This window comes from Lethenteron reissneri, chromosome 27, assembly GCF_015708825.2.
Source record: "Lethenteron reissneri isolate LAM-NWPU_2019-01 chromosome 27, ASM1570882v1, whole genome shotgun sequence".
Classification (NCBI taxonomy): Eukaryota; Metazoa; Chordata; class Hyperoartia; order Petromyzontiformes; family Petromyzontidae; genus Lethenteron; species Lethenteron reissneri.
In genome coordinates, this window is record NC_083805.1 from 15,396,270 (window position 1) to 15,424,255 (window position 27,986).

At 45.4% G+C, this 27,986-nt stretch overlaps 1 protein-coding gene across 1 annotated transcript; it reads right to left on the bottom strand.

The window, feature by feature from the left end:
• On the bottom strand, nucleotides 1-27,872 carry LOC133348639 (kelch-like protein 20). Its single transcript, XM_061561570.1, has 13 exons — nucleotides 27,686-27,872; nucleotides 21,200-21,381; nucleotides 20,178-20,348; nucleotides 17,808-18,014; nucleotides 16,096-16,254; nucleotides 13,720-13,814; nucleotides 11,146-11,261; nucleotides 10,574-10,757; nucleotides 6,829-6,972; nucleotides 5,916-6,049; nucleotides 4,907-5,115; nucleotides 4,026-4,132; nucleotides 1-3,188 (listed from the first exon to the last, which is right to left on the bottom strand). Exons 2-13 carry the CDS (start codon nucleotides 21,377-21,379, stop codon nucleotides 3,104-3,106), a joined length of 1,791 nt encoding a protein of 596 aa, XP_061417554.1. The 5' UTR covers nucleotides 21,380-21,381; nucleotides 27,686-27,872; the 3' UTR covers nucleotides 1-3,103.
• Between the last annotated feature and the right edge of the window lie 114 nt (nucleotides 27,873-27,986).

Consider the following 27,986-nt stretch of genomic DNA (forward strand, 5'->3'; position numbering starts at 1 on the left):
TTTCACGTAACAGTTTATTAATTGAAACAGACAGCTTTTACAATATACAAAGAGTTTTTCAAAGCAAGGGACTTTATTTTTTACAAATGTAAACGTTAGAAAAAAACGCAACCGTGGTTTTAAAATGTGTTACGTTGAAGTGTGCGCGGCGAGTGGGAAATTGCACGTGCCATGCGTGACTGGAGGCGACTCGTGAAGGAATCTCCAGGCCAGTTGTGGGGGGGGGGGGCAGTCGCCCTCCAACGTCGTGTTGAATGGCGGCCGTTGTTTTTTTATTTGGCCGTAAAGACAAAACGCACAACCTGTCTGGGTGTCATGGAACTTGTGTGGTCAAGGCACAGCTAAAACCTCATTCACAAAACCCTAAAAACACTCGCACACACGTGTTATGAAACACACTGTGCGCGCTCCGCCGGTGTGCAAGTTCGCTATTTTACAATACGAGCGATGTCATTTATGCTGCGGGCAATTCAAAGGACGGAACTCGTGCAAGCAGTGCTACATATCTATAACCGCTGCATGAGAGGCCAATGATAGTTCTCTAAACTTGAGCCAACCATTCCACGCAGCACCCTCTGCATAGAAAGAGTCTTCGCGACTCGCAGAGGGCAGATGCTTGGTTGTGCATTTAAACCAAAACCAAAATTCTGCAGTACCAAAATATATGTATGTAAGGCTCTATTTAGTTGCGATAGAAATTGGAGGGAACCCGCGTGTTCTGGGCCGAGTGTGCGTTCGCTACAACGAGGTGTCCGCACATTTTATGCCAACAGGGTGCAGAAACTGCATAGCTGCGAGACATTGCGAGTGCTTTGCCTCGGACATGTCGCCAGTTAAATTCGCCTTAACGCATGGCTAGCTGAACAAGACTACGGGCGTGCTATACACGTGGCAATCAAGACGCATTGATAGTTGGTCGTTACTACTGTATATTGTTGAGAATGGCCATGTGTGTGATTTTCGGTTGTATTGTACAAGTACAATGAGTTTGAGTATGGTACTCAGTTGATGGTGATGTAATTATTTTTTAGTATAATGCACTGGATATACTAAAGCCGATACTTACAAAAGCAGCAGGACTTCCAAGCATAGGGCTGCGAGTGCATATCCAATCCAGGTTTCACATTACCATCATCATTGTCATCCTCACTTGCTCATTAAAATGAGCACTGATTAGTGAGTCGATACCACTGGATCCTGTGGAGTAAATGGTCCCTGCCATAGGAACAGTGGCGGCTCCTGCAAAATCTCTCAGGGGGGGCAAATGTCTGGATGATTGATAAGGATAAGGTCCACCCATGCAATGAATAAATTAACAGCTTAAGCATGTAAAGGGAACTTCACTTCTTTAATATTAATGAAAAATAAAGTGACTCTTACAATACATCTTGTTTGTTTATATACTCACTATTAAAACAAACCACTCAAGTTTATTTTATGAAAGATTCCACTAGGTGGCGATAAATTATATTGTTGGATGAAACGTGCTTACGTATGATGACGTTAGCACGTATGATGACGTAAGCACGTTAGTGCATGCCCTCCCGGAAGCCAGAGAATGCATTGCAGCGCCCCCGTTCGAAAAAAACCATCTTTGAATGTAAGTCTATGGGGCCACTCGGGGCGATTCTCAGCCGTAGTGAAATCGCCCAAAAAGAGGCGGTACTCCACAGAACGTGACATGACGCTGATTGGACTATATCCAGAGGCTGACAGTGACGGCTAGCGTGACTCTGTGGTTGAATGACATTGGTGGTGCGTCGCCCAATCGCCCTAATGAAGAAACCGCCCCTGCATAGGAACATGGAGTTTCCACCACCTGCTACATAGCTTCAAAGTTGTCTTTACCACAAATCACAACATAAATTGTAGTCTTTAACGACTGTGACTAGATCGGGCTGCTATCACTTATGTACTTCAATACACTTAAAGTATTGCTTAATACGAGCATGTCCTAAACATCTTCCACTGCAGCATGCATAGCAACCTGGCGTTGTCTCAAGGGAGACCGATTTTAACGTAAACATATCACAGTGCAGGTTCCATTGCTGTGGCAGCGGCAGCATCTCATAACCCCCGAAATAACCGACCGGATCACTGATGTCCGATGTTTAGCATACATTCCTACAAGCTACAGCAAAGTGTTCCACTCGCAATTGGAAGGTTGCAAGTTCAAATCCCAGTTCGTAGTCGACTGAACCCCTCATCATCATCATAGTAGTGTGACATTTTCCCGACTATCGCCAACGAAGAGGAACGCTGCCCCGGGCTCGCTGGAGCGACAGTCACACCGGCTTTTTTTTATTGCATAAATAATGCTACGAGTCTGATGCGTGTTATCTAGGGACGCCGAAAGGCATATCGCCCATTTTGTATTAGCCATCGAACCTTTTGGCTAGCCATTGAGCAAAGACCATCACCACATCGCAAGCTCTTAGATGCGCTCCTGCAGCCGTCTGGAACGCTCTTTATTCCGACATTAGGAATCCTCTAGAGCTGTGCACTTTTAAATCACATAGATTGAAAACTAATTTCTTGAGAGCTGATTTTTCTGTTCAATTTGCTGTCCTTCCCCCGTACCTCCGATGAGTGCGGTTGGCTATGTACAATGCGAAAGAAGTTTAACATATGTACATACAGAGTTCAAGGGCTCTGCTGGTTGGCCAGCTCTCAACCATAGCGGTCCAGCCGCCGAGCGGTCCAGCTGGCTGATCGCCGATTTAAGGGTAAAGGCGTAGGCAAAATTCTAATTGAAAGAGGGGCCCCCCCGTTTGAAGACCCCTTGAAGGCAGAGGGGCACCGATGTGTGTAGAGGTCTGCGGAGGTTGAAAAGGGTCGAGAAGGGGGTCCCAAAAAGCACAACGGATGGGCTAGGGAAAACTCAGTGGAGCTTTTTGAATCTTGTTCGCTACGAGTACACGTCACTGTGTTGCCAGAATAAATAAAGCTCTTCCACCAGTATAGGTCCTGGACTCCCTTTCAAAAAGTATCGATGTGCACTTATTAAAGAAAAGCGTGCATGTGCCTGTGTGCACATGTGTTCGTGCGTGTTTCGACGGAGCACGTGGACTGCACGCGGACACGGAGCGCGCCGCGTCTTCTGCTACCAAATGTGCGATTCACACTGCGTCATCTTAACCACTCCAACCCCTCCTCCAAGGCGGCGGTAGTTCATGCCTCCATACAACCTGAAACAGCAACACCAGCATCACCACCGTGAGCATCACTGCTGTTGTTAACCTCGCCAGAATTAGCACCACCGTCACAACACCCGCGATAATCAACACCCATACGAGCAACGCTACCTTTAGCAACATCATCAATGCCTTCAGGATCACACTTATTCACGTACAGCCCTTTTGTAAAATCCACTGCTGGATGAAAGCCTCTGCACAAGGGCCATTTTACCAGACTTCACCGAGTTGGTCAGTGTGGGTTGACGGCAGGTAGGAGAGACATGGGAGCATATAATACAGTACAACAAGGGATTGTGCTGCACTGCCCTCTGCTGCCCACTGCAAATGGGTGATCACCTACTATGCAGAGTGGTCACCCATTCAAGCACTATCCAGTCTCATATTTGCTCAGCTTCCAAGATCGGATTAAAATCGGGCACTTTCCACGTGCTTTAGCCAAAAGCAACGTCAAAATAGTCAGAGCAAAGACGGTGGTCACCACGTCGCGCGCTTTCAGATGCGCTTCTGCTGCCATCTGGAACGCTGTTCCTTCCGATAATAGGAAGCCACTGGAGCTATGAACGTTTAAATCCAGATTGAAAACTCATTTCTTTAGAGCTGCTTTTTATGTTTAGCTTGTTGTCCTTCCGCCGCACCTCCAATTAGCACGGTTGGCTACGTACGGTGCGAAAGAAACTCAACGTACATATGTACAGTCATACAAGAAAATCAGAACAGATCTCATTAGCACCACCATACTCATCACCACAGCCAGCGTTAAAGAAACAACCACCAGGATCACCACCGGAACTACCAACTACCCACGCAGGCCCCCTGTGCCAAGCCTACCTCCACGTGTTGGCCTCTGCGTCGTACACCTCGATGGTTTTGAGGTAGGTGGTTCCATCAAACCCTCCGACGGCCATGAGCTGCCCATTCACCACGGCTAGGCCCACCTGCACCCAACGTCATCATCATTATCATCATCACCACAATCTTATTTGAGCACAGCGATATTGTTGCACACACCTGCAGCATTAGCTGCTTTGACACTGAATGTTCGATATACAGCAGCTCGGAGTGAAAAGCACATATCCTAAGTTGTGTTTGCGCCAATAATAAATGTATAAGGAAATAGGTGTTATGCGCTGCTCAATTTAAAATTGGCAGCTTGCCTGGAAGTTAACTGTGCTCTACAGCATACTGTGTGCAGAGCTGTAGTTTTTAAGATTGTAAGAAAACAGAGGTTCATGTTTTTAGGGCTGTGGCCACTGGTTAATACTACAAGTGCATTAAACAAAAAACACATTTATTGGATTCTGTTACAAGAATGGCACGAACACCAAAAGCACTTTATAATTAATCATTATTCTGTTGTATAGTACTCGCTGGTTAAAATAAGTGGAACGAGCAATTGGACGGAAAGGTAAATGTATGGATAGCGAGACAGAGGGAGGGACACATGGACAGAGGGATGGATGAATATATGGACAAGAGACAAAGGTTCCCCAATAGCCTAAATAGACTTCTGGGGCAAGTGCTGTTAGCAAGCAGCTATAAAAGCCAACAGCACACGAAGGGGGTGGGGGGTGGCCAGCACCACGCCCGGCCGCCTTTGTCTCCCTAGTGGTGACGTTTACACACCACACCAGGTACTCGTGGAGGGGCAGACAAGCAGAAGGACGGAGGGACACGACGTTCGTTCAGTGGCAAAGATGTATGGAACGTACTCCGCTCCGACGCGAGCTCATGGCGACGACCGGGCTCCATGTGTTTCCGCGGGGGCTGTAGCGCTCTGCCGAGCTCAGCTCGGTGGTGTCGTCACGTCCACCCACCGCGTACAGGCAGTCCTGGTAAACAGCGCAGCCCAGGTGCTTGCGCCGAGTGCCCATTGGCGGCACCGGCGCCCACCGGTTATCGGCGGGGCTGTATCGCTCCACTGTTTGCACACACGCACACACACACGGCCATGCATAATGTACCTTCACGGGCTCTTGGATGGGGCGACACCAAAGGAAACGATGAACACCAACAACTGAAAAAGCGTGCAAAGAGCCAGATGTGGCCCTGGTGAAGTGGGGTAGGATTCGTGGGAAGGGGGGCTCAGGCTAGTGGCTGATTGGCTAGATGTGGCAGTGTTTGGTGGGCAAGCACTCCCCCCATTCAAACCCCATGCTCCATCTCCCCAGTGAAATGTTTGCTTTTTCAGTTTTTGCCCAACTTTCTTGGTGTTTGTGGCACAGCACTGACCTTGACCCAAAAGCCCAGAGGATACCCAATGCTCAAGTGAGCATTGGGTGGTGCTCATCACCATTGGCAGTTCCTGGGCCAAAGGTGAATTTTCTACACCCTACAGAAATGGCCAACTATTTGTCATTTGTCAAATGTTTTCACTCCAGTGTAGGTGCACTTATGGCACCACGGTGGCAAGATGTTAACTACCTCGCCTGGTATACAGGAGGTTGTGGAATCGAACCCAACCCTGACGCCTGTATATTTTAGAGTTTGCACATCTCTCCCTCCGTGGTCATGTGGGTTTTACTCTGCGGTGGGTGGCCAGCACCACGCCCGACCGCCTTTGTCTCTCCAGTGGCAATGTTTACACACCACACCAGGTACTCATTTGAGGCTGAGTCGACCGCTAAGCTACCGCTCCCCACACAACATGCATGCATGCACACACACACACAGCAACACTCAGCATTGGCTGTGTGAGTCAGATGGGCACGAGAGAGAGACCAGTGTTGAGAGGCGATGTCCCGTCTGAGCCCCCGACTGCATACAGGTGTCCCCCGAGGACAGCCACCGCCACCCCGAGTCTCCGCGTGCTCATAGATGCTACCCGGCTCCACTTGTTCTCCTTGGGGTCATATCTAATGATGAGTGCACATACAGAGATTCACACACGCATAGGGGGAGATCAGATCAACGCACACAAACATCTGCCCAAAATAGTCCCATCAGACTGTTGGGGCAAGTCCCGTCAGCGATTACACTGGTCAACAAAAAAAACATTTTTTTCTGGCCTGGACTTTTGCAGTTGTTTTAGACTAATTTCAGGGTGCGGATTCCAAATCTGATTTGCTCTATCACATCTCATTTTATGCTATCGGCATACCCCATTTTCATTGATTTTACCCGAAATTAACTCTGTCACTTATGATTGCAAGTTGTTGCGAGTCAGTGACTGCTTTAGTGTTAAAATATGGTGCTGTATTTTTAGGATAGTGTGTTTCTAATATCATTTTATGGAGATATCCACATTTATTTAATATTTTTCTTCTGCAGTTTTTATTGAAAATGCAATATTTGATATCTCAAAAACCTGATGTGATAGACAAAAACTGATGCCAGATTTGGAATCAGCACCCCAAAATTACCTTGAAACCGTTGGAATACCTTATGCCAGAAAAAGTGTGGTGACCAGTGTTAGCACCTATGAAAGTCGGCACGGCACACAAGGGAGTGGGTGGCCGGCACCACACTCGGCCGCCTTTGTCTCCCGAGTGGTGATATTTACATATCTCTCCAGCTACTCGTATGAGTCTCTGACGACCTCGGGAAGAGAACTCGGGTCGCTGGGATCTTAACACAGCGGGCGCGCGAACCGCTCCACAAACACACGCATGCGCACGCATGCGCGTGTACGCACCTCTCGACAATGTTTAGGCAGCTCACTCCGTCCTGCCCGCCGACGGCGTACAGGAATCCGGCGAGCACAGCCACGCCGACGCTGGTGCGGCACGTGCTGGTGGGCGCCACGTCGCTGCTCCACTGGTTCGTTTTGGGGTCGTACCTGCGCGAGAGCAGCTCCACCGATTAGACGACCACACCGTCAGGTTTCACTGGGTAAAGTCGATCGGCAGGTCGCGTGCGGGACGGAAAACAGCGTGGGTGTTCGGCCCACCGATTCCAAGACGTCTCACCAGCAGGGGAAGACTACCAACCCCCTAATTAGCCTATTGAGAGGGGGGCTCTTCTAGCGCGCCCTCTTGGCGAGGCCCTTGTACCAGCGGTAACATTCGCAAGCGACTGCAGGACTGAACTTTTATCTTTTTTACTGACTAAATAAAAAAATATCATCCTGACCATACATATGGGGCCTCGTATTGAAGCTAGTTACATATCGTTATCAGGACAAAATGCTTATTTATTAAATAACTTAACAGTTTGACACACGTGAAACTGAATGCATGGACAGGCAGAACTTTCTTAGCGCTCAAGATGCGTTCCTGGAGAAGTGAGCCCAAATGGACTCGGCGCTAATAGGGGTCATTATACCATTGTATATACTTATTTCATACAAGAAATATACGAGGGCCTTGGTAATAGCGCTAATATAATAAAACAGGTGGTAAACATTATATCCTAAATAAAAATAATACTTCATTAAGCCATCAGTATTATAAGAAAATCAGTATAAAAATATCACCGAGACGTCGTTTTTACCATCTTCAGAATATCTCCCGAATCCGATCCTTTATTTCTGCTTCAGACGCAGAGAATCTGCTCCGTGCCTTCATCTCATCTCGTATAGACGACAGCACGTCTTACTCGCTGGCGTGGCCAAGAAGGTGCTGATCAATTTGCAACATGTTCAGAATGCGGCTGCTGGGGTGTTAACCAGAACACCTTCTTCTTCTTCCCTGCACTGGCTTCCAGTTTCACATAGAACACAGTTTAAAATCCTTTTGTTAACTTACAAAGTAATCAAACATCTTGCCCCAGCCGACAACATTGACACGCTGGGGATGCAGACCTTCTCTACATCCCCAAGTCGACTCTACGGGTGACCGAGATTTTTCTCGTGTAGCCCCTCCAGGCTATGGAACGCTCTTCTAAGATATATCATGATCTCTGAGTCTGTGGATATTTTTAAAATGCGTCCTAAAACCTATTTATATACGCCTCCGCTTATTGCACTTTTAGTTCATTTAGTAAATGGATTGAAAAAATTTCTTCGTAAAAAATTATGCCGAATATATGCTGCTGCCGTGTCCTGTACAGCACTTTGAGATCCTTGATGAAAAGCACTATATAAATGGCATTAGTATTATTTTGCACTATACATACAAGTGCATTCTACTGTACTCCTAGAAGGCAGCAATGGGAGACAAGGATGGAGCTCCTGTGCTACCAATCTGGGTTCTTAGTGATGCCCCCTCAGTCTAAATTTCTGTAAAGTTTCTCTTCAGTGGCACCTGAAACTCTGTCCTGGTCTCATGACTGGCTAAACGCACTTTAATAGCATTCGATCACAAATCGTGATAATCGAATCGCGGGCGGTGGGGTCCGGTTAGCTCAGCGCGTGCTTCGCTCTCATTGGTTGAGCAAATAAAGCGAGCGGGTACGTTTCCTCGGCCGGCGCTGCCGCGTGTTCTCACTTCTAAGCAGCGCTATTTAGATAAATTGATAGAAAATGTTTTTGTAAAATGTTCTCCAGGACTAAGAACACTATAACGAATCAACGTTCTACGTTATACTCTTAGGTTTTTTCGGTAAAGTCACGTAGGTATAAAATTAATAATAAAATAAAATAATACTAAATGAAAAATAACTAAATTAAATCACGACGTTTCGGAGGCAACACAAGTCTTGATACAGCAAATTTAGCTGTGACGGTCTCACCTAAAGATGGAGACTTGTGTTGCCTCCGAAACGTCGTGATTTAATTTAGTTATTTTTACTTACCTACATGACTTTACCGAAAAAGCCTAAGAGTATGAATCCTTGCAGTCATAAAAGCTTCAAATCTAGTTCTACGTTATCACGCTAAGCGAGGTCTGCCTGTAATGGTTTACGTTTCGGGGAATGGTCCTTCTTCATAGCACGTGCGATGAAGGAAATGTATAGAATGGCGAAAACTAAACTATAGACTTTTCTTTACTAGATAAGACCAACTGAGCTATGTAGCTCTTTATCAGAAGTGACCTGGGCACAAGTGATAGCCCAACCAAGTGGCTTATCGCGTGGAAATTGATCGCAGCCAAATACTCTAAACGCACGTTTCTAAGTGTGGAGGGGAAAAACTGGAGGACCCGGAGAAAAATCCACGCGGCCAAAGGGAGAACATGCAAGCTCCAAATATACAGGTGTCAGGGTGAGGATCGAACCCATGAGCTTCTGTATACCAGGTAAGGTAGTTAACATCTTACCACCGTGGCGCCATAATTGCTATGAAGAAGGCACATTGACAGAAACGTTGCCGATTATACATGTATACGTTTAAGGCCAGAGTGTTATTGATGGACGTGTTAGTTTCCTTGCTGTGCTTGTGCACACTGCCAATGCTGACGCTCCACCAAATAATTTATGAACACGTTAGTTTGTCCGAGTACGTCTGAGCCCGTGGCATTATGAGCATTTATCTCGTACTAAAAAAACAGTGGACAAATTATGTGTATGTGAATTAAGAGTCCTAATTAGTTGATATACTTATGGGCAGTTGAAAAGCCACTGAATGATTTATACTAATAATTATCCGCATCTTTGAAGTCTGAAATGTACGTCCGGAATCGTCGAAATTGTGGAAATGCCCGTGCACATGTGCATGCATGGATTAGTATGCACAAGTGCAAGCACAGGTGAGAAGAGGAGCAGGTGGAGGTGTGTGGAATAGATTTATGATGCATGCTCGTGGCCAAGTCTGTGTTTGATGTGCATCACACATGTAGACCAATGGCAAAACTTCAGAAAACATCACAATCAAAAGCAGCAGTTCACTATTTCAGGTCTGTACACGAGTGCTGTGAGTCAGCCTTCACATACACAGCAGCACACAATCACTCATAAGCAAAGCAGCACTCACACAGCAGTACACTGTCAATCATACATCATCCACTCATTCACAGCAGCACTCAGCAGCACTCAGCTACTCACAAACTCATAAAGCAACCTTTACTCAGCGTGGCTGCGTTCGCAGGATAAGATCGCCTGCCGGCGTCTCATGGATACCTCCACGCCCTGAGGGGTCCGCGCCTTACAATCATACATCACTCACCATAGCACTCACACGTACATCCCTCAAGCACTCACTCATCCACCAAAGATCCCCAGAATGTCCTTAACAGACTGTTGGGGCAAGCGCTCCTAGCGAGTACCTATGAAGGTCGGCACGGCACACAAGGGGGTGGGTGGCCAGCACCACGCCTGGCCGCCTTTGTCTGTCTACCGAGTGGCGATGTTTACACACCACACCACATACTTATTTGAGGCTGAGAATACCTAGGGGACGCCCAAAACCGGTTCAGATAATCATCACTGGTGTTGGCCGTGATCGGGAAACGAACTCGGGTCACCGGGTTCGTAGCGCGGCCCGCTAACCGCCACTGCTCCCCACAGAGGCACTCGCTCATACGTCCCTTAATCGCCCCGCCGACTCGCTCGCTTGCACGCACCGTTCCACACTGTTGAGGTAGGACGATCCATCGTGGCCGCCCACAGCATAGAGGAGGTCATCGAGCACGGCCACCCCCACGCCGCAGCGCCGCTTACTCATGGAGGCCACCATGCGCCACTCGTTGGTCTGCGGATCGTAGCGCTCCACGCTGGAGATGGCGTCGCCGCTGCACCAGCCACCCACTGCACGGTGATGGACAGGGAGAAAAGATCCCCTTGTAGCCTTAACAGACTGTTGAGGTAATTTCTGTTAGCAAACACCTATTAAACTAAACAAACGATTTAAATTTTACCTGCCAAGGCCCACGAAGCTGTATAGGTCTTTTTCAGAAGCGACCTGGCCACAAATGATAGCTCAAAGTGGCTAATCATGTGGAAATTTACAGCAGCCAAATATTCCAAAAACATGTTTCTAAATGTGCAGGGGAAAAACTGGAGGACCTGGAGAAAAATCCACGCCACCACGGGGGGGGGGGGAGAGGCACATGCAAACTCTGAATATACAGCAGGCATCATGGTCGGGATCGAACCCACGACCGCCCGCACCTGCGCACATCCCATAACAGCTCACCTGCGAAGAGCACCTCCCCGCAGCGGATGGGCTTGCGGGGTTTCGTGCGGGGGCCCTGCATGAGTGGTCTTTCTTGGGGCAGAAGCAAATAGTTCTTGGCTTCATCCACGAGGTCTCTTGAGCGGCAAACAGAGAAAAACAACAAAACATTAATGCACGCAGCGAGCGCACGGCACAAAACAACGGGGGATGGTGGAGGGGGAGGAGCATAATACAAGAATCCCCCGCGATACATAAGGGATGCGTTCCTGGGAAATGTTACTTAACTCAAAAGTACTTAAAGCGAGCTCTAAGTTCACATAAACATAATGTTAAAATCAGGGGTTGCGTTGCTAGCCGACATTTCTGGAAAATGCGTGACTAAATGTCATGAAGTGTAGGTTTGCAGCGCCCCCTGCATGAAAACGACGGAAAGTGCAGCGTTCATCACAGAACAGGACCCTGCGGGGTGGGCTGGTAGGAACGAATAACCAACGAATATAAACATAATGTATTATTACACTTGTTTAGCCAGGAAAGCCCCACTGAGTCTAAAGGTTTTTCTAGGGTCCTGCCAAGTGTTTGCAGTAGGGGGCGATGTTGCTACACCTAATCGGACGATACGAAGGGAGAGTTTGAGGCCTAGTTCTAGGCTTTAGGCCTAGCTGTAGGCTTTAGGCCGCTGTGAGTTAATTTTTTTATTTAAATGTATTAATTATTTATGTAAAAGCTTTAAATGTAAATGTTTCTATTTAAAAACATCAGGGAATGTAACATTGTTAAACATTAACTCCCTTTCACACACGCGGAGGTACGATACGAAGGGAGAGTTTGAGGCCTAGTTCTAGGCTTTAGGCCTAGCTGTAGGCTTTAGGCCGCCGTGAGTTAATTTTTAATTTAAACGTTTTAATTATTTATGTAAAAGCTTTAAATGTAAATGTTTCTATTTAAAAGCATCAGGGAATGTAACATTGTTAAACATTAACTCCCTTGCACACACGCGGGCGTACGATACGAAGGGAGAGTTTGAGGCATAGTTCGAGGCTTTAGGCTTAGCTGTAGGCTTTAGGCCGCTGTGAGTTAAATTTTAATTTAAAAGTTTTAATTAAAAGCTATCTCAGGGAATTATAAGGGAATGTAACACTTGTTTAGCCAGGAAAGCGTCACTGAGTGTAAAGGTTTTTAAATTAAAAGCCATCTCAGGGAATTATAAGGGAATGTTACACTTGTTTAGTCAGGAAAGCATCACTGAGTCTAAAGGTTTTGGTAGGGTCCTGCCAAGTGTTTGCAGTAGGGGGCGATGTTGCTACACGGACGGACGGACGATATAATCTATTGTAGGCTGGTTCACTTCGTTCCTACCAGTATAAAGTTGTACGCTTATACGAGTATTAAATCAGAAACGGAAATGCAAAAAGTGCACAATGCGGAAACTTATCGTGGGGGATTCCTGTACCTTTGTTAGGATTCGTGTGGGTCACCACAATCTTCTAATGTCAAACTGAGCCATAATTAACACTGTAAAAGTCCCATATTGCTAGTCAAGGCTCAGCCCAGACTTGGCTCTGGTTCAAGTAGGCCATGGCTCAAATCCACGTGCTTAATTTGAGCCGGCCTTTGAGCACGATCCCAGCCATGCTCAAGATTTCCTCCTGTGCCAAGCCATGGATGACGAGCCGCTAATGCGTCTCTGGAAGCAACTCAGCAGCACACGCCTGAACTGAGCCATGTTAAGCCAGGGCTGAGCTGCGACTAAGAATATGACCCGAAGAAGTCTGTAGTCATGCCTCACACTGGTCTATCCAAGCTAGGGGAATGGATAACCCAGAATTATAATAGAAGTGGGTGGAATGTGTAGTTAATTTTTGTTGAAATTATAAGTTATTTTTTTCATTTCATCGTTCAAGCTCGCTTGCCTTTTTTGAGAAGTATTCCCTTCTTGGTCAAAAAACGTAGATCCTTCTTGTCAGTAGCAGGAAAACAAACCTGTTATTATATTTAATTAACGGCATCTTTGTGAGTGTACATGTTCGCAGGAGTGTCAAATTTATGCATCTGCGTTCCTGACTCGCCTAGTTATTCTGAGTAGTATCATTGTGTAGGTGTAATTAAAGGATATTCAAGTATTACATCAAATTCCGGGGTCCACTCAGCCTAACTTTCCTCCAACATGGATACAGCACATACCGTTTTGTGGCATGTCCACAGTGGTGATCCCATGTAGACACTGGCGTGTACAATAGACCGACCCAAACTGGACGTCTGTTAAGAAGAGCGTCAAAGCTCATCGGATTCCTCCAGTCTAATTAAAGATTCTGATTACGAATGTGATATCCCGACTCCTGGCTCTGCCTTCAAACGAGGTGAGCTCAAGCCCCATTGCTCACTTGAGCACGAAGAAGTCACGGCAGTGACCGCAGAAACAATACATCATCTTTCCTGCCAAGGTGATGGTTTTGATGTTCACGTAAAATGTATCCCAACATTCGTGATTTTCTGCGAATCCTGTTCAGCCGACGACACGGAAATTGGCATGGCAGCCTCCCGTGGGTTTCGCGGAACACACGCACCACTCGTGATAGCGTGGCCGGCTACCTGCATGCCTCGTCACTCTTCACCAGAAGGTCCGTCCCCACTGTGCCCACCAGGAACTTGGGTGTGAGCAGGGGCAGACGGACGTGTTGCAGCACCTACACAAAGACAAAGATCCCCCGTATAGCCTTTAACAGACTGTTAGAGCAAGCGCTATCATGGGACCTTGCTTACCAGTATCAAAGAATTAAAAATAAGAATGTTTTACCCTTTCTGGCAATAAAACAGGTGTTAAGATGTTCAAACACCAAATAGATAGATTTTGCATTAACTACACATATCTGTGGTTAATGCAGACTTGATTCCTTGCAAAAGGTTTCTATTTGGTGTTTGAACATTTTAACACCTCCTGTGTTATTGCCAGAAAAGGTCAAACCTATTCTTATTTTTCATTGACCAAGTGTTGTTCGCGAGCACCTATGAAGGCCGGCACGGCACACGAGGGGGTGGGTGGCCAACACGACACCCGGCACCTTTGCCTCCCCAGTGGTGATGTTTACAAACCGCACCAGGTACTCGTTTGAGGCAGAGTCGACCTAGGGGAGGCCTAGCGTGATAACCGTTACAGTAACGCACACACATACGGAGAAGAAGATCCCTCGCGTAACCTTATACGGCAATAACAAAAGTACGGCATCTTGAGATGCAGCTGCATTTAGATGCTATACAGATATACATTGTATGGTTTAATTGGATTGAATCATTGCCTGCTAGAGAGATCCACTGACGGGACTTTGTCCTAACCCTAATTGATACACCCATATACAAACAAGACACAGGCCTTCCTATAGACAAACCGGCTGCTTAGGCACATGTGCGGAGATTTTTTGTTTGGCATCACACATACACCTTTGCTACCCAAGCAGTGATAACACAAACACTGGATACTCATTTTAGGTCGAGTTAACCTAGAGGAGAGGGGCGATAATCAAGTACCATGCGCCCCGTGTGTGTGGCAAGGATTCCGGGCTGGGATGCTGCGATTGCGTCAGTGCGTTTTCAGAATACTATTTCACTGCTATCGAGACTGTAATACATTTTCAACAAGACGAATAGTCACACACTGTTGACACTATACTCGTTGGTTCTTTCGGTAAAGTTACGTAGGTGAAAAAATAAAATAAAAATTAAGAATTAAAATAAAAAATAGAAATAACTAAATTAAATCACCACGTTTCGGAAGCAACAAAAGCTTCCGTCATCAGGTGGGACAACCACAGTAAGAAACAAAAATTACTGTAGTGGGCAAAGACAGCTGCTTGTGACAAGCGATTATATAAGGTAAAGAGGGGGGGGAGGAGCCAGGGAGGAGATATGCAGGGGGTGGGGATTGTGGAGTAGGGGGGGAGAGAGTGACTTCTGTTGAGACACGGCTGGTGAGACAATGCTGGCGCTGGGAGCGGCGGGGGGGGGTGCTACAGAAACTGGGAATGCGGGTATAGAAGAAAGCTATAAAAGCCATTAAGATTTTACCTGGTTAATGACACTATTAAAGCACAAACGAGATTTGGGTGGTGCTCATCAATGTGGGTGGCCCTAAGCAAGTGGTGGAAGTTGTGCATTCATACGCGAGGGGGGGCAGTTTTGTGGTGCAGCCACTGTATCCTATTACCATCAGCAAGAGGAGCGATATAGTTACCGCTACTATGTGTGCCTTATGTGCTTTTATGTTGTCAAAGCATGAGCTTGCCGCTCTACTAAGTGGGGATGTACTGAATACTTGATTGAAAACAGGTTCTTACGCTCACAATAAAAGCTTCAAATTTAGTTTCAGGAAGTGATTATTTTATTTATTGACTGAGGGACGACCAAGCTACGTAGAACAGATTGTTATCGGGTGATAATGTGCTATGATACCAGCAGATGGCAGTGCAGCAAGATCAACTGTTGTGCTAAACTGGTCAAACATCTAATAATAGGGTTTATTCCCTTTTTTCTGGCAACAAAACTCACCATTTGAGGCGATGCTCAAAAGAAAGCCGTCTCTGGTGTGGACCAATCAGTTTCAAGGACAATGCATATATTATCAGTGTGTTTTGTTTGCATTCTGACCGCAAGTATTGTGGTTAATGCAGACATGATTCCTTGTAAAAAAGGTTTCAGTTTTGTTTCCAGAAAAAAGGGGAAAAACCTTATTATTATATTTTGGCACTGGCAAAGGAGGTCTAATGATGGTCAAACATCTCGTCTCCACCTGAACTAACCCGTACTGACGAGCGTGGCAAAATCTGGTCGTGTAACCTCCACGACCTACACAGCATGGGGAGGCTCTCAACCTGCAGTGGCTTTACATTAGGGGCATACAAGTACCTAGCGGAGGCCTAGGAAGGACACAACCACCGATCAGCGGTTACGCAAGCGCGCACACCAAGCAGGCACCTGGGGTAGCTGTGGCCGGCGCTCCTGGATGTTGTATTTGACCCAGGCGATGACGGCGCTGTACACCTGCTCTTCGCTGCGCACGTTTAGCTCATCACTAGATATGATGTCGATGAGCTGGTTGGCAGGAAGCAGCATGAACTCTTCACTCTCCATTACCTGCGAAAGCAACAGATGCCCCGCTTCATGTCAGCCTGGATTACTGGGCACAGTGTTATTAGGGAGCACCTATTGATAGCTGGGTGGTGGTGGTACACGCCTGTAATCCAGCGCCGTGGAGACGAGGGGTGGTGGATCACACACATGTCATAACAACTTAATTCCCGTGGCTTTACCGCCAGGATAAAGCGGTAAAGCAAAAATCTGGACTCGATCCGTTCCCTCTGTATGGGATAGTATTGTCACCTCGCACGTGTGGGCTTTCTCCAGGTGCTCCGGTTTCCTCTCACATATATCAGCACATTAATTGGCTAAAAACACCTTCATATATAGAGGACCACAAACATTTTACACGCCAGCTCACCACCTAGCTGCTGCCTTCCTATTTGTCTATAGTTCCTCCTCACACACCTCAAAGTCCTGCTCTCTCCTGTCTTCCAGAGTGAGCGGATACTGTGCGGCACATTGCGAGTTGAAATTGTTTATTGCACAGAAAACTGAAATTGTTGGTGGATTCATTACCCTTTGTGGAGATTAGTATCGTGCATTGATAGCCACACACTTGCTACTTGCAACACACACATAATTGCATTACAAGTACCCTCAACTGCGCACGTAAGCATAACTACATACATACAAAATAACACCCACACAATTAGTTACCAACACAATGAAAGTGAACGGCAATCTCTTTTGCACGTCACAATGAAAGTGGCAGAAATATATTTTTAAAAGGAATCCACAGCCAAATAAAACAGAGCCTCTTATAGACACACTCCTATGATAATAGGTCTTTCCCCTTTTTTCTGGCAACAAAACAGGTGTTAAGATGTTAAAACACCAAACTGAAGCCTTTTACAAGGAATCATGTCTGCATTAACCACAATGCTTGTGGTCAGAATGCAAACAAAAAACAAACGCTGATAATATATGCATTGTCCTCTGGTCAAAAAGGCATCCTCTGGTCTAACACTATTTGAGACGAGGCTCAAAAGAAAGCTGTCTCTGGTGTGGACCAATATATTTCAAAGACAATGCATATATTAGAGTATTTTTTGGTTTGCATTCTGACCACAAGCATTGTGGTTAATGCAGACATGATTCCTCGTAAAAGGTTTAAGTTTGGTGTTTTAACAACTTAACACCTGTTTTGTTGCCAGAAAAAAAGGTGGAAAAATTTAGTTGTTTCATTTAAATTTATTTTATTTTATTTTCTACCTACGTGACTTTACCAAAAAAACAAAAAGTATGGATCCTTGCAGTCACGAAAACTTCAAATCGAGAACGTTATATTTAGTTCTGCTGTGTGTAGTGGGTGCAGATCCTAAGCCACAAAAGTAGCTGTGTGATATCCCGCCTCTGCGGGCTGTCCTCGAACATGGGAGCTTGCAGCACTGCTCTGCGAGAGAAACCAACGAATGCTTGGGCTCGTGACACGACACCCTGAAATACAATTGGCCCAAACATGCGCTGTGAGAGTGAATCTGCATTGACTTGGTGGGGGCTGTGTGGCCTGGCTGTGTGGTCTGGCTTGTGTGTCTGCAGAGGGCCACCTCCTGGAAGTTGTGCTGCGTGAACTTGTCGGCGGTGCGCAGCAGGTCTCGGCACGCGTGCGTATCGGCGAAGGCCCGGATTCCCAGGCAGTTGGAGGGGTCCAGCTGCCGCTTCAGGAACTCGCAGCAGGTGTCCTGTATCTCGGCCAGTTGCAGCAGGCAGGCGGCCGGCAGCAGGGCCTGCACGTTGCACTCCTCCACCGTGATCTGTGGATCGCAGCAACGCAGACTGCATTAGAAGCAAGCGGTGTTCTGCTCAAATGCAAGAACGGTGAGATTCTCATCTCGTTTTACGGACCTTAGTTTGTTGTCGAAATTCTGCTGTCCTGTGGTTCAGGGGTGAGCCAAACAACTGCCGACTTTACACAAAGTGGTACTCATTTTATAGGTCCCAGCGGCAAGGTAATCAGAGTAGAATTCCAACAGGGATAAGAACTCACAAACTTCTTATTGGGAGTCACTCTCTCTAAGCACAGTGTGGCTTAGCCAAGTCAAAGTAAACCCCAAACAAATGTCATTTCCAGCTGTGATGGCATGCAGCTATAATGAATATACACATATATGATTAGCACGGTTGGCTACGTATGGTGTGAAAGAAATTCAACATAATAAAATATTTCTTCATGTACTGTAAATCTAAATTTCCAGGGTCTCCCTTGCAAGAGATGCAGTGTCTCAACTCATTATTGTCAAGCGTATATAACATTTAAAATGGACTAGAGATTACATAACCTCACTGCATGTCATGTAAAATGTATCATGCACTGCCGAACATGTGCTAAACCAATTAAACCCATTATCTATGGGTCTTTCGGTAAAGCCACGTAGATAGAAAAATAAAAAAAATATCACGACGTTTCGATCGCAACACAAGCAATCGTCTTCAGGTGAGAGAGCTCTGATACAGCTCTGATACAGCTCTCTCTCCCCTGAATACGATTGCTTGTGTTGCGATCGAAACGTCGTGATTTTATTATTCTTTTTCTATCTACGTGGCTTTACCGAAAGACCCATAGAATATGTATTCCTGCAGTCACGAAAGCTTTAAGTCAATTAAACCCAACGTAAAAAACACCTTTTACTGTATATTTATTAAACTACATATACTCGTGCGTGTAGTGGGTGTTACTAATAAACCACTAAATACAATGTACTTACTGTATACTATGTGTCGTGTACCATATAATACAGGAATCCCCTGCTATACATTGCTACATTATGCATTGTTTTGCTAATTCGTTGTCGAATAATTTGGGAATATAATTCCTTATGAGTGTAATCTTCCCCAAAATGCGGGAAAAAAAAATGGCTACATTTGAAAACTTGGGATGCACGTTGTGAAAACTAACAATTTTGCGGTGTTATACCACACGATACACGCATAGCGCGTACCACCGAAAATCCCTCCGCCACACGGCGGAAGCTGGACTCGACAATGTGGAGGAGTCGGTCATGGTGGAGTTGAGTCCCATGGTGAGGCCAATAAAATTATACCACCACCACGAATGTTAAAAACTTATCAGGGCCCTTTATTTATTTGGAAGCAGCAATGGACATCTTCAGTGAGGATGATTCAAACTGAAAACGTAGCTGTGCAGTTAACAGGATATTAACTAGTAGCATTCACAGCTATAAGCTGTACCAGCAGAATAAGAAAATTCTGTGCATTTATCTTTCGACAGATGCTTTTTTAAATGTTCTGCCATCAGGCCAGAAGGTCTGGGGAAGAGCCTAAGAAGAGAGACAGCTTCCTCTGGTGAGCATAGCTGAGGCAGCAGCTTCATCGTCAGAAGAAGAGGCAGCTGGTCCTGCCCCTTCGTTTGCATAACTCCACCACCGCTCACCACAAGAGGACTCGATGAGAAAGTTTTTCAACTATCTCTGGTAAATTCAAATTATTAGCATTTATTATTAGTTAAAATTAATGTCAGCTTACAATCATATGCATTTTGGTACACTTTATGACAGTAATTCTTTTTTTTATGTTGGCTAGGAACGCAAACCCTGGTTTTAACGTTATGTCTGTGGAACATGATAGTTCACTTTAAGTAATTTTGAGTAAAGTAGCATTTCCCTGTAACACATCGCGTGGGATTCCTGTATTATATTCCTCGCACTCCACCCCTCCACCTAACCCCCGCAGCTCCTCCACCATCCCCTGTGTATCCAAGCACTATCCAGGCTCAACAACCCTGCTTTGTTTATAAATCCTATAAGATCAGGCGCATCCCAGCTGATTTGGTCATACACAACTGCCTTAAACACTCAACACAAAGGTTGACATCTTTCGCTCTCCTAAAGTGGATGAGAGTCCATTAATGGCCCAGCCTGCTAAAGCAGCAACACTGTGTGCACGGCTGGTGGCATCACCTGTGCCGTGTAGGCAAAGTCAATGAGCAGCTCCATGGCCGTCTCGTCGACGTCACGGATGGACACCTCAGTCTGCCGCGACTCGGCCAGCTCGCCCGTGAACATGGCGTGGAAGTAGGGGGAGCACGCCGACAGCACCACGCGGTGCGCGTAAATCTTGCGGCTGCCCACCTGCCAAAGACAAACGGGTTGGTGGGGCGTGAATGTGCGATGCCATCACTGCGCCTCCTCTACTGGGAGGTGGGTCTGTGGGAGGCGAGAATGCCATTGCTCTTGTAAGATTATAGACAATATGGAATGGTGGAAGGTGCAAATTTACCATCTTATTTTTATATATACACTGGTAATAGAGAAGCAGGCTTTGTCCGCTTTTTATTGACTACAGCATAATGCATCACAAGAAGCCAATGACTTCATTCATTGATCGGAGATCATATATTTTGAAGTATTCAGCATGAGACTTAAAGCTATTTGGACCTTGTAGCTGACCACTATGAAAAAAACTAATACATCTCAAGGCAGTAACTTTTGGGAACTCTCATTAGCAAAAGGTTGATTGGGTTTGTGCCGAATTTCAGTCGGTCACCATCCTCTGTGTGTATTAGACAGATTCTTTGATATTTTTTCCATATTATTAATCTCAAATATACCATGGAATCATGTCAACATCCTTCCTTTGATGCAACTATAAATTCCTCCATTCAAAAGCACGGGGCAATGACGAGATTGTATTCACTGCAGAGCAGGGTGAAGCCATCAACTCGCTACGAGAGCTATATTGTGTTGCTAAAGCTGGTGGTGGTTCAAATTGTGGCCGTTGTGTGGGTGATGATGTTATAGAGATTCGGGAAGAGAATATAATCTTGTGAAGGTGGTATTGGGGATTGCGACAACCCGCTGGTGTTTGTGACGTTGACATTTGTGGCGCTTGTGACAAAGCTATTGGTGGTGGCGACGGTGTGTGATGATGGTATTGGTGACGGTGGTCGTGGCAACGTTCGCGTGCGTGTGCGAGCACGAACCGCCAGCACGACATCGCAGAGCTCGCGGTGTCGCCGGAGCACGCTGATGGCCTCCAGGGTGATGCGTGGATGCTTCTCGGACATGTAGACCATGCGCGCCGGTGTAGGCACGCCCTCGGGCAGAGCGTTGGGGTCCCCGCCGCCGCTCGATCGGCTCGTCACGTCCATCGCTCGCAGCATTGCTGCGCACGCAAAGTCAAGGCGAGAATCAGTCACAAGAATTGGCCGTGGAGACATTGACACGTTTTTTTCCAGAATTGTAACAAAAGAGATAGTACTACTGTATAATATATCTTGCATGGCTGAAAAGGGAATAAGGCATTGACTTGACAGCACACGACTATTTCGTAATTATTTTCATGAGCAAATGCAACACTACGTCGTTGTTAGAATGCTCGATTGCTGCTCTGTCGCTAAGCAGCAGTCGAACCGCATAGAAATGTGCCAACTTGGCATCTACGGGAGCCAAAACCGAGGCTTTCACAGTCACTCCTGGATTGTTATGATGCCACGTGCAGTGAAACATTGCAAAGGTTTTGTGACAAGCAGACAGTGCAGGCAAGTGAGGCATGTGATTGAATAAATAATGCTTGTGGTACGGTGCTGTTGGCACACCTGTGGAGGAAATCGTTCTTCTATAACACGGTAGTTGCGTTCGTGAAGAACACTGGGTTGTGGAAAAATTGCGTTGTAATAAATACTATATAATATAGGGTAAAGCACAGCCCGTAATAACACGTGAGATGCATACGCAAGCTCAACTAACACCGAGGCGTGTAGGTAGCATCTAGAAGCATTCAGCAGCATCCTGCCTTGTACGATGCTACGCCGAGGCATACGTACAACATCTTGTTCCTCTCAATTGCGTTACATATAATTGACATCCGTGTTATAAAAAAAGGTGTTCCCTAATACATTCATCACGTTATATCCAATTCGCATTATGAAAATACACGTCACAGCACTGCAGTAACTTAAGTACCTCCCCGCTCAAATTACCAATGGGGCAGCACACATCTGCAGGTAGTCAAGAACCAAAGATATAAATTCTACATTCCCATGACAAGCACTTTTTTACCTAAAGTACTACTCTTGGAATTCCACAATGTGGTATTCGTTTTATCAATCTCAAAGAAAATTGTCTGAGGTAACCTCTGACTGGGATTTGAACACGCAACCTACCTCGTAATTTGTGAGTCAACAATTCTAACAACATAAGAGCACCACCAGGTCACACAGAAAATAAACATGTATACTAACCATAATTCTTTATTCAGCGAACTCACTGAATATATCAATACTCTTGTGGTGTTGGGAGAATTTCCTTCATGATTATTTTGTAAATATCAAGAAACCACAGTATTCTAATTAAATCCATGCATGAGAAGTTCGCATTTAAAACGTCTGCAGAGATGGGTTGAAGAAGCTGTTTGCTACAATGCCATTCCTGGCCACCTCATAACCAAGTGGGTTGGAAGTGTGATACGTGAAAAAATTTTTGTAATTAGCAGATAACTGACAGCATGTATAAGTTGTTAGCAATTAAAAAAAATGTACGTTTCAACTGTTTTTACAGAATGTATCGTTTATTTTTCAGAATATAAAAAGCAGTTTAATTCGTTTTTAAAAATATATTTTAAAAAGTGTGACAATTTATATGGCCCATCATGCCATGAGTCACAGATGCAGAGTCAATAGGGAATCACATTGGGGTACAGCCATGGACGAGAGATCCTACAGAACTACTTCTGGAGTCACTTCATTAGGCGTCTCTCACACAACACTAGATGCCATTTTAAACTCTAAAAGAAGCCATTCTCTGCATGCCAATAACTATATATACTAGCCTTTCGCCCATTCAAGGACGGGTGTATTTCAGTAAATCCGAAACTTTCAAGCGAAAAGCAGACCGCGACGTGATATTCATTGCATCAATTTGTGTGCAATTTGTAAGGCCGCGGTGACAAAGACTTATTTAATTTCAAGGCTATAATCCCTTGTTCATCATGACGTCCTTTTTACTTCTATCTCTCAATAGTGTTATGGAGACCGCGTGACGTGAGGGTTTTGCCTTTGTAGTGAGGGTTGTAAGTTAACGCTGAGGAGGGGGGAGGAGGCGCCTCGCCCCCCCCCCCCCATGTGGAGTGACGTCACCCGCTAATTATTATGAATGGTGGGGGTGTCCATTTGGAAGACATCACCTCTTCATGATTATTAATGAGGGGGGCTCTTCGAGGTGGAGTGACGTTACCTGTTCATGATTATGAATGAAGGGGGCTGGCCAACGTGGAGTGTCGTCACGTGCGGGACACACAGACATTATTGGCTCATTATAGTAGTATAAATACTGTCTTTACAAATGCCAGCACTTTGAACTAGGCTGCACTCGTTTGTATATATTATGCAGTCATTAGTAACCGGACAGAGAACACTTGGAAACCTGGCTTAGGATCTAGGCACATGAATTTTTTTTACTGTTCGTAAAAGCTTCCATGTGCTCGTATTCAATGGTCCACAAAGTCTTTCATCAAACCAAATTACACATGTCAGCACCTTCACGAGTGCAAGCAACTGCAGCTGTGGAACCTTGAAGTGGAATGTTGGGTTGAGTGATCGACCAGAATGGCGAATTACAGGGGTATACCACCTTCTGCACTCTCATTTACAGTCATTTCACAGTGCCTTCAAGAACTCCTGCATTATAGCCTTGCCATTTGTCAGTTTAATGTTACCTATAATTATAACGCTGTATTCCCGAAAGTGCACGTAATTTGTAATATTGTTTTACATATAGCTTTGTATGACTTTCGTTTTCCTGAGAGTAGTGGCGCAGTAATTAGCGCAATTGTGTATCGGCTCTGTGAACGTGGCAGACAAAGTTCGATCCCCGGCCAGTGACTAACAATCAGTGTAGAGTGACATCTGAATCAGTACTTCGTCGAGCAGTGGATTGACATGGTGATATAGTTTTTGTTTTATTATTTTCATAAATGTACAATTCATGTTGCGCATTGGAGCCTTGCACCTGCATGTATCCTTGTTCATATACTTACACCAGGTAAAACAATTAATAAAATAAATTAAAACAACTAAATTAAATCACGACGTTTCGGAGGCTGCACAAGCCTCCTCCCCTCATCAGGTGTAAAAAGGCACAGCAAAATAACTAGCGAGAGTTATTTTGCTGTGCCATTTTACACCTGATGAGGCTTGTGTTGCCTCTGAAACGTCGTGATTTAATTTAGTTGTTTTCATATATTTTATTTTATTGTTTTACCTACGTGACTTTACCGAAAAAACCAAAGAGTATGAATCCTTGCAGTCACGAAAGCTTCAAATATAGAACTTGAGAGCTACTTTGTGACAAGGGGAAACCAGCAGAAAAGTTGATTTGGCTGTTTTTATGATTATTGATGTCAACTGCCTTTCCCTAAACCCATTAATTATATCGCATTTACCTGAATAGGTTCTTAGTATGAATCAAGATACGTTCCTACATACCCAAATTACTTTCCACCAACATACTTGATTAGTGCCTCCATAGGGCATACCTCTATAGGTTAGAGGAACATCTTTATCTAAAAGGACATTGAGCATGCCCCATAAGAGTGGTTGAACATCAGGAGCGGCAACTCAAAAGATAACAATTACCAGTCCAGTAACCACATTTTTTTAAATAGCAAGTTTAATATTCTTAGGTTTTTTCGGTAAAGTCACGTAGGTAAAAAATTAAAATTAATAAAAGTAAAATAAAATAAAAATCACGACGTTTCGGAGGCAACACAAGCTTCCGTCTTCAGGTGGAACCGTCACAGCCACGACAGCTGTATCAAGTAAATGAAAGATTACAAGAGCTACCACTCCGTATATAATCTCTCATTTACTTGATACAGCTGTCGTGGCTGTGACGGTTCCACCTGAAGACAGGAAGCCTGTGTTGCCTCCGAAACGTCATGATTTTTATTTTATTTTACTTTTATTAATTTTAATTTTTTACCTACGTGGTGACTTTACCGAAAAAACCTAAGAATATGAATCCTTGCAGTCACGAAAGCTTCAAATCTAGAAGCAAGTTTAATGTAAATCTGTTAAAACCCACATATTATTAGAGCACTACACAGCGCTCATCTCTTTTGCTGGTCCTGAGCCCGAAAAGGGATAATCTACGAGTGCAAGTCCAAATTTCACACAGCAGCCACTATTCTTTGGGTTCTTCGGTAAAGTCACGTAGAACAATTTTTTTTTTTACAAATTTGTTCTACGTGACTTTACCTAAAGAACCAAAGAATATTAACTCCTGCAGTCACGAAAGCTTTAAGTCCAGATTTAACAGCAGCCACTGTCAAACTCCCATCAAGTGGTGCTCATTTTTCTGCCTGCTAAAGGAGGATTAACACATGGGTGAGTTAATTTAAGTAATACGGGTAACAGCTGTTTCCCTAACTTTTGGGAGCAAGCCATTTTTGGAATTCTGCTTCTCCTCCACTAATACCCTTCAAGGGACACCCACCCAGGATATGCAATATTGGCCCCGAAATTCCGAATAATCCCCACGCACTTTAATTATGGTGGTGATGGGTCAGTCTGATCTAGCTGGGCTTTTACCACTTGTGTCCTTAGGATTTACAAACTGCTTTTTATTTCTATGGCAGTGTGGTGTTGTATTAGAATGTCCTCACCTAGCTGGTCATGTCACGATGTGGCAAAGCATTTGACTAATAAATGGAATGCTATAGCTTCAAAATGTGGTCAAGCGTTCAGCGAGTCCATATTTTCCCTGGTGCTCATAAATCGAATACCACTGTTTATAGTGATTGTCCGACAGAGGCTGGACCCTGCTGTTAAATGATGAATGTCTACCACTGGCTCAGGAATGCCAACACAGATGAGCAATGCGCCACACTCGTATAAGCGGGCAGACACTTTAACTTACAAGTTTAATACATTCAACATAGACATAGCATGGTATATGAGGAGTATAATTTTTCTCGACTGAAATAAAACCAATGCGGCATTGTGAATGCAACTAAATATAAGGTACCTAAACTTAACACACTGCACAGCCGTCCTCTGAACAGCTGGTTCAGTCCTGCTCTAATAGGACTCTCACCATAACACACAGAACATTCCTTTCAACAAGTTCACAGAAATAAAATGTAAGATAAACACTAACTTAAATTTATTTCTCCAACTCACCCAGAGCACAATTCAACCGTAGCCACTTAACTAGTGCGTGTTTGCACTGTAAACACCGTGATGGAAAAATGGCCAAGTAAATCAAAATTACATTCGTGGCAACAGATAAGTGAGGCAAGGAGTTCCTAAGTGGGGGTGACGATCCCACCCAGTGGACAATTGTACTCCTAATCACAACCAATCAGCCACGAGTAATAGCACTCCCATTGATCCCAATCAACTTGCCAGCACTGGTACAAATTTTGCCTTATGAAGCTTATCAACATGCCATATCCATCCACGTGCATGAGCCCTCCAAATTGACCCAAAACAACTAGGCACGAGCACTTTCCCTACCCCAACCTATTCGCTAACCCTTGACGCCCATCAACTAGCCAAGCAGCCGCTAGTACTAGCTCTCATGACGATCCCATCTGTACGCCTTCTTCGTAACACCTTTGAAGCTACCGACGGCAAGTGGGATCGTGAACCCATCTGTGCAGATCTTAGTGTTATACAACTCGCACGTTGGGTTTTTTCTCCGGGTATTCCGGTTTCCACCAACAATAATCGGCGAAGACTCGTTGTTTTTTTTCTGTGCTCATGTAATCAACGGGAATAAAACCACTGCAGCATTATAGAGAGTAAACGCTAAACAGGGTACATAAACTTAACACTCCACAGCTGCATCTGCGAAAAGATGATCCCCGGTGCTCTCGCCGTCCTGGATAAATGCTCTAACAATGTCAACGATATTAGAATTACCTGCCGGTGTATCCATGGTCAAATTGATAAAAAAACCCAGAAAATATTAACAGCTGGGAATCGATTATTTTTTTATTTACGTACGTGGCGCCTTTCTTGCACAAATCTGCCACTCACAGCGCCATCACATTAACACTCAACAATTAAATTAAACATTCTAAACAATCACAAAAATGCTTATTTAAAATACACTATTATCCGACGCGCGACTCCCCTTAGTGTACCGATTCAGTGACGCTTTCCTGGCTGGATGCCACTACAGACCGAATCCCAATAACTACATTATTATTATTATAACTTTTATATTATTAAAACTATTATAACAGTTATAACCGGCGCACGACCAGGCAAGAGTACACTGCCCCTCCACCGACCCTCGACTAGATCCACAGGCGGGAGGAGCCTCCACCAAGTCCCGTCGGAGCGGCCAGGCGAGACCGAGGCCTCGGATGAGGCCCCGCAACTAGCATCACCGCCGCGGACTTCAAAAAATAAACTCCCCGAGAGTGTCTTTGAGCGGACCGCTCAGCCGCCTCGCTCCCTCACCTGCACTGCAAAGCCTCACGTCGCGGCAGCAACAACAGCGAGCAATCGGCAACAACTCCGAAGAGGTCGCAGAGGCGAGGGGAAGGGTGGTGGAGAGGGGGGTGAGGGAGACCTCAGAGACCGCCTCCACCACTGCAGGAAGTCGGAGCCTCCTGGATATAGGCGGAGCCACGTGACAAGGCGGAGCCTGGTGGAGTATGGGCGGGGCCACGTGACAAGGCGGAGCCTCCTGGGGTATGGGCGGGGCCACGTGACAAGGCGGAGCCTGGTGGAGTATGGGCGGGGCCACGTGACAAGGCGG